The 12,569-nt window shown below is 39.1% G+C and overlaps 1 protein-coding gene across 2 annotated transcripts in view; it reads right to left on the bottom strand.

Annotated features, from left to right (window-relative positions):
* Positions 1–417: 417 nt before the first annotated feature.
* The window catches only part of ndst2a (N-deacetylase/N-sulfotransferase (heparan glucosaminyl) 2a), a 108,951-nt gene continuing 96,799 nt past the window's right edge, over positions 418–12,569 (bottom strand). Inside the window, exons 6-17 of one of the 2 annotated variants that reach the window (XM_079635842.1) lie at positions 10,582–10,669; positions 9,812–9,966; positions 8,386–8,571; positions 7,618–7,746; positions 7,158–7,340; positions 6,829–6,925; positions 6,587–6,710; positions 6,105–6,279; positions 4,648–4,818; positions 2,838–2,947; positions 2,638–2,740; positions 418–1,512 (exon numbers count right to left, since the gene is read on the bottom strand). In XM_079635842.1, coding sequence (XP_079491968.1) covers positions 1,387–1,512; positions 2,638–2,740; positions 2,838–2,947; positions 4,648–4,818; positions 6,105–6,279; positions 6,587–6,710; positions 6,829–6,925; positions 7,158–7,340; positions 7,618–7,746; positions 8,386–8,571; positions 9,812–9,966; positions 10,582–10,669 — 1,647 coding nt within the window. In that variant the 3' untranslated portion in view covers positions 418–1,386. The remainder of the gene's footprint in view (positions 1,513–2,637; positions 2,741–2,837; positions 2,948–4,647; positions 4,819–6,104; positions 6,280–6,586; positions 6,711–6,828; positions 6,926–7,157; positions 7,341–7,617; positions 7,747–8,385; positions 8,572–9,811; positions 9,967–10,581; positions 10,670–12,569) is intronic. The other variant, XM_079635843.1, reaches the window with a different exon arrangement.

Below are 12,569 nucleotides of genomic sequence, written 5' to 3'. Positions count from 1 at the left end.
ACGAGATTCTGAAGTGTGCATACAATGGGAACTGTACTATCCCATGAGGCCACGGGAGAGGATTTGTGAATGACTGACGCTGGTAGGTCACGTGATACGGACGACATGGCAGATGTAGTACGTCCAGATTACATTCATACTACACATTCTCATACTATATAATTTTTTTTAGCGGCCGTGAAATAATTACTTATGGTATTCAAAATAAGTATCACTACCTACTCCTTTCTGACCGATTTCGGTATGCGAAATTCCGGACGCAGCCATGCATGTTCTTCTAAAGAACAAACAAGAATTTTTTTTATTAAAAAATCAGGAATCAGATTGTGACTCCATGTATTCTATGGGGCCAAAAGATTTCCACCTACTTTTTAGCCCATATAAAAAATAAAGGTAGGGAATACCTTTTATTCCAAAATGCTCAATACCAGATCAAATGAGTCACACAAACATATCCAACCTCTCTAAGAGTTTATTAGAGATAATACAGCGTTGGGAGTTTTTAAAATACAGTTTTTTTTTACAAAAAAAAGAAAAGAAAAAGAAAAATAGACTAGACAGCAGCTTCTCCTTGTATAGGACAGACTACACAGCACAGGACAGCCCTTCTCCTCTCCTGCTTTCACAGCTCCTGACATACAACACATCTGCCACAGCATCTACATTAACTTCCACATGTCAGTGTGCGTAGTGTAGAGGAAAGTGCATGGTTAGGATAAATACGAGGATACACCTGATAAGACACTTTTCACTGGATTCTAGTGGGAGATGAGACAATGCTCCCTCGATTGCATATACTTTCTTACCGTTTGGTTTCTGACCCAGCTTTGTGCGTTCGTGTGTGTGGAGAAGAGAAGGGCTGCGGATCAGACGTCCTCTGAGTGTCCTACTCAAACAGAGCTCTCTGGCTGTACACAAACGCTTTCAGGTTCAACTGATGTCTATTCAGTCCTAATCCCACCCACCCAGACCCAAAATATACAACGCTTTTAAATGTACAATGCTTTACAATCATTCCTCAGGAGAGATGAGCAAGGCTAGACTGTGTGTGTGTTTTTGTACGAGTACTAGTGTGTATTAACACACTGAAGTCACCAGTGAATTCATGCTTGTCCACACTGGTTATGCGTTCTGGTCCTGATAGGTAGATCTGTCATTAAGAGAAGAGAAGGGACTACATATCCCAGCATTCCCTCTTCTTCAACATACCAGACAGGGCATGTGAGCACCTTGGCAGCAGGGAGAGGCTGAAGTTTGCAGTCCACTCAAAGCCGTCACTCATTTCATCTGCTACTATAGTTTTGAACCAAGTGGTTTTGGTACCTCTGTAGTGAGCGGACTGTTTTTTTTAGGTGTTCTGATACTGGAGGTGCAGGAGACGTCCTCTCAGCTCCAGCTGTTGCTCTGGAGCTCTTCTCTGAGCCAGGTAGGTAATGCCTGGCCCAGCCGATTCAGCAGCCGAAACAATTCCAGGTTATGCTCCCGGTAGTACTCCGTCAGGAAGGCACGTGTCTGGGAAAGACACACACACAGAGCTGTTTCAGGAAGCCTGCAGCTTATAACTGATGCGTGTCCTAACTAACAACAGCCTGTAGCCATGACTATGTTTGGAATATAGAACATCATAGAGTACCATTGCTTAAATGCTTAAATTGACCAGCTACAGTTTGTGTTTTATAACAACAACTTCACAGAAATTATTTCAAGTAGTGGTCCACAAATTAAATTAGAACATTTAGAAAAAAAATAAACAAATATTTTTCAAATTAAACATTAGAAAATTTAGTTATTATTACATTTAAAATGTATTTACACCTATTAAATCTATTTTTTTTTTAAATCCTAAGTGGTAGTATTATTATTTAAAAAACATGTAAATAATTGAATTATTATAAATTGTATTATTATTAGAAATATAATAATATAAATGTAACATTTTGAAATTAGAAATTATTAGTTCTATAATTATCAACAAAAATTCCAAATGTTTGATTATTATTATTATTATACCAAAGATCAATGTGGTGAAATCAGCTTATTATTGTTATTCTTATTAATAATAAAATTATAAATTATTGAATTTGTGTTAATTCTATTATTATTATTATTAGTAGTAGTATTATAATTACATTAATATAAAATGAAAAATGATTTGGATTATTATTATCAATATTCAAATTGCCAAAAGCAGCTTTTCCACTGTCGGGCCGAGCGGTTCTAAGAACGGGTGGTAAAGCACCTAAAGATTAATGTAGTGGAATCTGCTGATTATTTTAACAGATGTGTTATTGTGTACATTTATTGATTGTTTGTTTCACTAAGCCATTTTCCCTATTCAGTTTTTTTCATTAAGAAATAAACAAAAACATGACAAATAGCCTAGAATGACCCAGAGGACCCTGTGTGTTCTATTTAATTCTACTTGCAATGAAGCAAACATCCTTCTTGTATTTTACTAGTTGAAACATATCCAGTGATATATGACACATGCCTATCCATGTCTGTGTGAGGTCGAGCCCATCACTTCTCACTGCCGGTGAGTCACACGTCTATAACAGCGTGTCCTTGCCACTGGCATCGTTCAGAAAGAGAGAAAGTTATATGAGGGAGGAGAGAAGAGAGGAGACTATCGACTACCTCAGGGGCCATTTCAGGATATTTTCTGCCTTTACTCTTCCCCAGACACTTAGGACGCCCACCTTCCAACCTCTGACACCAGAATCCTTTACCTTCATCAAAGCTGCAAAACACACACAACACACAGTTTTATACAAGAATAGGATTATTCACATGTGTTCATTAACAGAGTGAGGTGATGTGTAAACAGCGGGACTCACACGAGGGCCTGGGTGTAGTTGAAGATGGGTGTGACCCCCAGGAACCGCTGGATGCCGTCCATCACCAGGACTGGGTTAGATCGGAGCAGGGTGCCGTCTACAATATGGAGCTAATGTGGAGGAGTGTCAAATAAAGAAAGCATTAAAAAACAAATAGAATTGCTAATGTTTTGTCTAACATTTTTCAAAATGTTATTAAATGTTATTTCAAACTAAAACTAATAAAAATGTTAATTTGCATAAAGCTAAAATAAACTAAAATATAAATATTAGGTGAAAAACTTGAAATAGATGAAATAAATAAATAAAAAGGTAAAACTGAAATAAACAAAGCTAAATAGAAATATTAAAAAACTAAGAAAATTATAAAAGCACATTAAATTGCTTTAAAGGTGCCATGTGTAAAAATTGAGGTAAAAATATCCAAAAAATGAGCTACACGCATCAAAAGAATGAGAAGAAATAAGGGCAATGATGTCATTAAAAAAATGTCAAGTTATAGTGCTGCAGAGATATCAACCTTAATTAGCATTAGCATTTCTAGCCACGGCCCGACAGGTGTCGTAATACCAGTTTCGGCCATGGGAGGCGGTATGCGGGGCACATAACCACCAGCCAACCTGCAATACACGACACGAATAACTCGCACGGCTTGTGGGCATACTTGAACCTGATGTCTATCGTGTGGAAAGTACAGCTCACTACTTCATTTCAATTCAGGGAAGAGAGCGGAAGGATGGCTGAAGCCTTTGGCAAGAGACCCCTACAACCACCGCGCTCTGAAGCACAAATCAGATCAGATAAGAAAAGGACCGCTCGTCACGGTCCGGGCTCGAAAGCGCGGGGGACGGCGAGCGAACTGCAGCGCATAGCCCTGTTTTACAACGTTCAGCACCCATTCTGACACGCCCGGGATCGCTCCCCATGCTTTCGCACGCATAGCTAGGGGCAGAATGGTCTCCGTGTTCTGACCGCCGCACTGCGCGGGCTCGAGAAACTGAAACGGAGGTATCAACACGGCGCGCGCGCCCTCGTTGTCTGAAGAGTGCTGCTCGCTGACGACAGCAGCCGCTGATTCACATTCAATGACTCGGTCGCTAAGGACGGAGAACAATTTGTGGCGCGAACAGGTCATTTGTAGCCTACTGTATCTTTCAACAGTGTTCGTGTTTTTTTTACTATAGTAGAGATGATCGGTTCACGTGCGCTGTCTGATGTTTACTGCATCACTCGACATGGAGAGGTTGGGTAAAGTAATAATTACAAGAGCTTCACGGTTATCAGATACAAGCATTCAACGGCCCTGTAGTATATATATATATATATATATATATATATATATATATATAAATAGTTATTTGTGTTTGCGCACGTGATATCAGGAAGCAATGTAACGTTACCTGTAATACACACATGATGGCAATGCGCAAATCGTGTGTGTGTGTGTGTGTCACAAATCATTATTGTTTCTTCAACTTATTAAAATATCTTACTTTACTGCAACTATCTGTTTCTGCTTCTTTATCATATTTATAGTGTGTGATTTATAAAATACCTTATATCCTACATCACATATTTTGATATGTGAGGTATACTGCCCCCATCTGGTATGGAATGTGGAGTATGACTTGATTTTTTTTGCCAGACAATTACACATGGCACCTTTAAAAAAACTCAAATTAAAATGAAACCGGAATAAAAATAAAAACTCATTCAAAATATGAATAAATAAGCAGAAAAAGTAATGCTGTTAAAAATCAAAAACTCAACTGGAAAGGACTTGACAATCATACACGGATAACTAGTCTACCTGTCTGGCCTGGTAGTGCATAAGCCAGTGCTCTAGATGTGTGGCGTAAGTCCCGGGCTGAAGGCTGCGGTTCTGAAGGGTCAATAGCTCTTTAGATGCAGAGGGATCTGCTGTTACAACCTCGTGGAAAGTGTGGTTTATTGCAGCGGGGTCCTGGTGAGCTCGCTGATGCTGACAAGACATAAAAAAAAACACAATTCATGTCATATTTCTATGGTGAAAGAGAAGGGTGGAGGCAGATTCATGGTTAAGATAAATTATATCGGTCTAGGACGCTTCAGACAAGAACCTCTATTTCCTGCTGCCTATATAAGGGCTGCCCTATTATGCAGAAAATGACTGACAGGAAGAAAGTGCCAAGAAAAAGACTATGGCCATGGGCGTCAGTTTGGTTTGAAATGTGCTGGGGACAGAGACGCATTCGGAAGTGCATTTTCAGAAGTGCTGGGTACAATGACGCATTAATTTTGTTCCTCTTTCGCGCAGGTCATGTTTTGAAATGTAAGCTCTCTAAGCTACTATGCTCTCCACAGAACATAAAATATTCATTTTATTTTATTTTCGTGTTCGCATTTATGAGGAAAAAAACGACGTTACGCACGTGACCGTTCTCGGCACTAAAAGACTGCTTTAAAACTTTCACAGAGACCTCAAAATCGAATTTCGTTTTGTATTAATTGAATCTTAATTTGAATCAATGTTTCATCAACCAATTGTCTGGATTCAATAAATAATAAGTAAAGCAGATAATAGATATCACAACGACATGGGCGCCGGCAAACTAACTGGAGCTCATCTCATAAATTAACCGAAACTCAGCACAGTCTCACAGACCCGAGAAATATATATATATTATCTACAGAACGCTTGAAATCATACTTTTAAACAGAACAATTCAAAACGAAAGAAAACTATGTAATCCGTATGAAATGTGCATTTCTCTCCAGCGTGTTCACTACTGCGAAGATCACAAGTCAGCATCATCAGCTTCATCTTTGCAGCTGACACAGAAAACACTTGTTTATTAATAAACAATTAAAATGTCTCCTTGCTATATTTGATATATTCATAATCATTACTTTTGCCGGTGCTTTGTGACAGCCTTTAGGTGCTTTATAGGCAGCGCCACCCTTACATGTTACATGAACGAGTAACCACTGCATCAGCACCAAAAACTGGTGGTGTTTTTTTTATTTTACATCGTGATACGAACCGAATCGTGGGTCAAAAATCGTGATACGAACCGAATCGTGGGTTTGGTGTATCGTTACAGCCATACTAGCAACCCTAAAAAGGTGGTGGGTACAAAATGACTCATGACGAAATCTGGTGGGTACACGTGCCCACCGAAATCGACGCCTATGACTATGGCTGCCACAAAGACTTGATATTTTCTGAGTGTTACTCCACTAAAAAAAAAAATTATAATTGGAGAATGAGGGAAAGCTGTGGAGTACCTGATACCAAGAGTAGGCTCTGTCGGCTGGGTTGATAAGCAATGCTATGACCTTGGCTCTGGGTAGTAAGGCGGCAGCCCTCTTTGGAGCAACCTCTGTGTCGAAGTAGTTGGCACTTTTTTCAAACATGAAGTCTGTGCTGACATTCGAGGGGAAGGGAAAGAAGTCCATGTACCTGCAAAAGATTAAGACACTAATTTAATACAAATATGCTTAAAGAGGCTACAATCACAATGTTTTTATTTCCAAATAAATCCAGACTGGGATAAGTCTTTCATTACAGAACACTGTAAATGATGTCTCACTATTCAATTTAGTTTTTTAACAGAGGGCTTGTCCTGTAAATAATAGATCTATTAAGAATTCAATATGAAACCCAGACAGTATTACTAATATAATAAAGTGGAGGGGTGATACAACATATGACTAATGGTTTGTGTCTGCTACATTGGCTGGGAGAGAAAATGTATTGTGTATATTACCAGTCAATGCCATTGTGGTAATTCTGCCCGTTAAAGAACTGGATCTCCTCAAAGGTGACTGGGCTGGGGAAGTTGCTGGTGATGGCAGGGTGAAGGGTCAGAAAGGAGTGCAAAGCTGTGGTACCTGTTGCCAAAAATAATAAATATATCAGATGCAATATCTAGGTTGTAATTTTGGACCTTTTTTATTCAGTAAACCTAAGCAGGATTTTTGATTTGAGTCTGGAAACATGTGGACTTACCCGTTTTCTGTGGGCCAATAACCAGAAATTTGGGCAGCCTATCACAGGTCTTCTCTTTGGACCAGATGTCTTTATGTCTCTTGTCATGACAGGGGTTCTGAATGGATGAAAAGATGAAGAAAACATTCCCACACATTTGGATTAAAAAAAATTCCATGACTTTTCCATTCATTCAATATTACGGTTTTAATTATTATTATTATATAATTTATAACACAATTTTATCATTTTAAATAAAGAGATTTGTTGAGTGTTTTTTTTTTTTGCATGTCAGGCACCAATCATTGTAATTAATAGATCCATGTGTCACAAATGTGATGCTCTTTTACCTGCCATTGGGGGTCCATCTCCTCTGGAAAGATCTGGAAGTATTTCTCGGCTAGTTCCATTGGAGGTAAAGTCTGTAGCCGTACGTTGGTCCAGCACTGCACAAACTTCACAAGAGACTCAAAGGTATAGAGACCGAGCCGATCATTTCCGTAGTTAGACAGGTGAGTCATAAAGATGCTGATCTGAGGGTGGAAACAACATTATTTACATTTAAGTAAATTTGTTTCTTTTAAACAAAAGCTGTGGAAACATCTGCTACTTTCATTATGAAGATCATAATCTAGTTTATGTTTCCAGCTGCTGCACTAGCAAACACTTCAGGCGATAGGGCCGAACACAAACAAAAGCACACAAGGCAAGGGCAGGACTCTGTCACCAAAAAATATACTCACTCCCATTTACTAAACACACACACTCACGCACAAACACAGAGGAGAAAACAGCACAAATGCAACTCACAGGGTTTAGGAGGACAGTGAGGAAGAGTTCTCCTCCACGAATGCTCTTGTCCAGCTCGCGAGAGCCTCCAGGGTACTCATTATAGAAGATAGTGTGAGTAAACAGACCACATGTCTGCCTGGGCAACACCTGCAGACAGAAGAAGGTTAGAGACTTGAACAGACAAGCCTCAATTCTGCTTCAGCCACACTCCAAGAATGGCCAAGACAAATGTATTAGAAGGAATGAAACCGCCATTAGTCATGTCATCTGATGATGGTGGGCGCAATTTGAGCTCAGGCTACAATAACTGCATTATTGTTTCTTGGATTTGAAAACACTGGGTCTAATTCATAAAACACAAGCAGAATGAATCTCTAAATTGTTTATACAATCCTTATGTTGCACGCAATTGAATTATGTAAGAGTTACACAGAAAATCATTCTGCTTGTGTTTTATGAATAAAGGCGCTTTGACACCAAAATCAACTCGCAGGCACATTACTGTTTAAAAGTGACAGTAAAGACATTTACAATGTTACAAAAGATTTCTAATTCAAATAAATGCTGTTCTTTTCAACTTCCTATTCATCAAATAATGAAAAAATAAAAAAAAGTTGTTTCTACAACAATATTAAGCAGCACAACTCTTTTCAATATTGATAAGAAACATTTATTTAGCACCAAATGATAAAATATGCGTTTGGCTGAAAGATGATTTACTTGGTTTCTTTCCTCCTTTTTTTACATCAGATCATTGGGCCTTACAGTGAAGCAGCATCTTTTTACCTGTATGTCACGATGTATGAAGCCCCTGCGATGGCGTGCTGGCCTCAGGTGTGGATATTCTTCTGTGCTGGTCACTGTGATCCCCCACACACTCTTCCAGGCCTCGTACAGCTGGCTGTGTATGGGATACACCCCTGAATGATGAGGCGCCACAGCGTACCCCATGTCTGTGGGAATACCATGCTCCTGTAATGGCAAGAGACAAACAAACGCTTGAGATGATCAATCACAAATCCACTCACTACTTGAAATTCACTCGCAATTGCACTGCCAAGACTTATAGGGTGAATGGGAGTAGAACAGAGGAGAAAAGTCGATATGAGATGCATTAGAGACACCGTTAACAAGACATGTCATCAGGGTGTTTGCGAGCGAGAAGCTTTTGATTATGTTTCTCAGAAGAGGCAGTGTGTCAAGAGGCATCGTTTTTTTCCAACACCACAGGAGGGTGGTAGACAAACACATCCTCAGATGAGAAGAGGGCTTTACTTCAAGTCCAAAGTGCCACCTTTAAGAGCTCCATGTGTGTGTGTTCCTCCTCACTCGTGTGTGTGTGTGTGTGTGTGTGTGTGTGTGTGTGTGTGTGTGTGTGTGTGTGTGAGCACAAACTGTGAGATCCACAAGCCCCGGCTAAGAACGGCCCTTTGCAGGCTCATTAAACCTTGATGAAGGAGCCGTGTCTTCTCCATTGAGCAGAGAGCAGGAGAAGGCATATGTCAGTGTCTGCTCTAAAGACAGGATGTGACAGAGGGATTAGCGAGAGGAGGAAAGGGCTGGTTAGTATTCACGGCGCACTCCCTCTCTCTGTCTGTCTGCCTGCGGTCCATATCCCACTCCAATGACCATCATTACACCAGGGTGGGCTCGTTTCAACAGGCCAAATTCACAATCTCCTCAGCGGATGCACACCGAGTCAAGGTCAAAGAGAATCCTACCGACCCAATGAAAAAGTGCTAATACAAATCTATAATGAAATACCAACATGAGATAAAGCAGGCGGGCAGAGAATCGATACTCGCACCTCTGCGACAGAAGCAATAATGCCTGTAAATAGTAACACAATGATGAAGGAACAAAGCGTGCTCCCCTGTCGCAACAACACATAAGGGGAAAAAACTCATTTGGAAAAGATCGAAGAAACTACCTTTTTTTGTCACATTTTTTCTATGTACAAAAATATTTTGCCTATCTAAGCTTAATATTTCAAGAAAACTACAAGTAAGAATTCTGTAGGTTGGCTGAAGAGTGTAAACACTTAAAACATTAAAACAATGGAGAACTATTAAGGTTGGGATCATCTCCAAATTGAAGTGATGGAGTGTCTGGGTAAAACTATTTTTGTAACATTATTACTGAAAATCTGTTGGAAACTGTTAGTGGCATAGAAATCAATAATTCAGTTTTGAGATACATTTCACCAACTAACCTGTGCAAACTGCATGTTGAGTCTCATTTGCTCCGCCAACACGCTGACATTGTGGAAGAGGTGAGGCTGCATGTGACTCCACATGTGTGGAAACCACCAGAACTCATGCCGGTGCTGTAACAGCATGTCATCACCTTCATCCTCCTCCTCTGTACCTGCAAACACACATATACATACTGTTGAAGTTTAATAGTAAAGACATTTGGATCTTAAAATGGATTAAGAAAGTAAAAATGTGTTTTTTTGTTTGTGCTTATGTAACAAAGATCCATTTTTTTGTAGTCTGAACAGGAAATAAAGTTTAATACAGATTTGATTGAAATCACTTTTCACTCTGTTTGCACAAAATTTTAATTTTTCAAGGTTTCCATAAAACAAAAATATTAAGCAGGACAACTCTTTTCAACATTGATAATAATAATAAATGTTTCTTGAGCAGCAAATCAGCATATTAGAATGATTTCTGAAGAATCACATGACACGGAAGACTGGAGTAATGATTGTTGAAAATTCAGCTTTACCATCACATAATAACTTTATTAATACATATATTTTAAAACACAAAACAGATATTTTAAAGTGTTTTTACTGTATTTCTTATCAAATAAAGGTAGCTTTGGTGAGCAAACTGAGCATAATTACTTCATTCTGAACAATTACAACAACAAAAAGATTAGGCCAGACTTACTTGTGGTTATTTGTCAGATTTAAAAAAATCTCCTGTTGATTCTCCTGAAGTGTAAACAAATGCTAAAGAGAAAAATAAGTACCTGCATGGTAGAACTTTCCAGAGAAGCCCAGATTGAAGGTGAAGTTGGGAACTAGCGTCCGTAGTTTATTCTGTGTGTTGAGCAAAGCCTTGAAATTGAAGAAGAGTTATTACTTTAATAACATGCTATCAAAGTCCTGCCTAAAATCTGTGGAATAAGATTAGCAATTTGCCAAGAACAACAACAACAACATCTGACGTTACTCTGAGCTGTGCTTGAAGGCAAAAACATCCACAGTGCTGTTAAACGAATCTCTCCGCTACCTTAACAAATGTATGAGCTAAAGTCACCAACAGATGGCAGTGTGGTGCCTATTCAGTCCTATGAAGAAAAGACTAACTTTCAGGCCGTCGGCCAGATCGACAGAATGAGTGGGATGTGAAATATACATTTGCATTCAAATCTCCTCTACCCACGGGCAGGTCAGACGTGTCGAACGAAGCTGCAGCCTTAACATCAATCTAAACTCATCCTTGTGAAATGAACACATTTCATAACTTAGCATCACTGCGCACATCTAGCTAATGACGGCGCTGTGAGGCTTGAAATACAAAATGATCCTGCCATCAAGCCCTTCAAACTCTGAGAGTGATACGGGGGTATAAGCGAATTACAGCGCTGTTCCAGCACAAATCAGGCGGCGGGGAGAGATAGTGTCGCTTTCCGCACAAATCTAACACAAAGCTGAGCCGATAGTTGCAGCAATATCACAAATCAAGATGAGCTGCTGGGGAGAGAAGGCTGCTGCTTCGCAATGAAGAGATGGCATCTTACGCTGATTTAAGAGCCGCCGGTGTCCCTGAGTATGTGTATCCAATATTTGTTCTGCCTTGAGTGTGTTTGCTCAGCATGTCAGCATAATCCTGCAGTTTTTATGGCAAGACTGCAGGGTGGTGTCCAGGGGTGGATAATCAGTAGTGTGAATCAACTTTGACAGTTTGATAAAAAGAGTTAGTTCAAATAAAATGGCGTTACCCTTTAAAAAAAAAGAAAATGTGGTATTTTTTTCATGGATCAATAACTTTGATCAAAGTTACGACAGAGAAAGAGATAGTCAAAATGGCCAGGGGTCAGAAGAAAGCTTTTGTCACCACTTTGCCGTCACAATAGACTTAGCTCAGCACTGCAGCAACATTTTCATACCTGGATCTTATTTTCTTCCCATAGCCAGTCTGATTATCTCTAACAGACTCAAGATTGTTCTTAAGACAAGATTCAGCTCCAGCAGACAGATTGACTGCATGTACAGCAATAAAGGGATCACATTTGGACAGTGGACAAGGATAAAATCTTCATTCTTCATCTTCATTCTCTTCATATCAAATAAGATATTCTCTTCTCCATGTACAGCTGACACAACTATTTATATAGTGCATTTTACAATACAGATAGTTTCAAAGCAGCTTTACAGTGATAACATGAAAATAACGCAACAAAAGTTGGTTTCGGCTGTACAGCAGAACTAGAAGAAAATAGCGTCATGATAGTCCAGCTTAAGTAAGTTCAGTGATGGTTCATTTTTGAACAAAACGTTATTCAGTTAAAACATCGTTCAGTTCTCATATAATGGTGTCAATGCAGGCAGATTAATCATATTGTTGGGGCTGTGGAATTCCTTACCTACAAACATTCGAAGCCTCAATAGCTTCTCAATTTTTAAAAATAAGCTTAAGTGCTGGCTACTATCTCAACAGATCTGCAACCATTAATGACTGTGTTGTACATTATCTGTTTTATATTCTGGTTTTAAATTTTATATCTCTTGACCTGTATGTATTGTGATGTTTTATGTTGTTTATGAGTAATGTATGTTATTTTATTTGTTTACCTGCCCAGGGACAGCAGATGTAAACTAGCTATTAGCTAATTCTGGTGCAATTATTTGTAGTTGTGCATTGTCCCTGTAAAAATAAACAATAAAATGAAATGAAAATTGTTGAATATTAAGTGTCCCAACCTAAGCAAGACAAATTTGCAACAAACTATAA

This window comes from Phoxinus phoxinus, assembly GCF_949152265.1.
Source record: "Phoxinus phoxinus genome assembly, chromosome: 14".
Classification (NCBI taxonomy): domain Eukaryota; kingdom Metazoa; phylum Chordata; class Actinopteri; order Cypriniformes; family Leuciscidae; genus Phoxinus; species Phoxinus phoxinus.
This window is presented reverse-complemented; position numbering and strand designations above follow the sequence as displayed.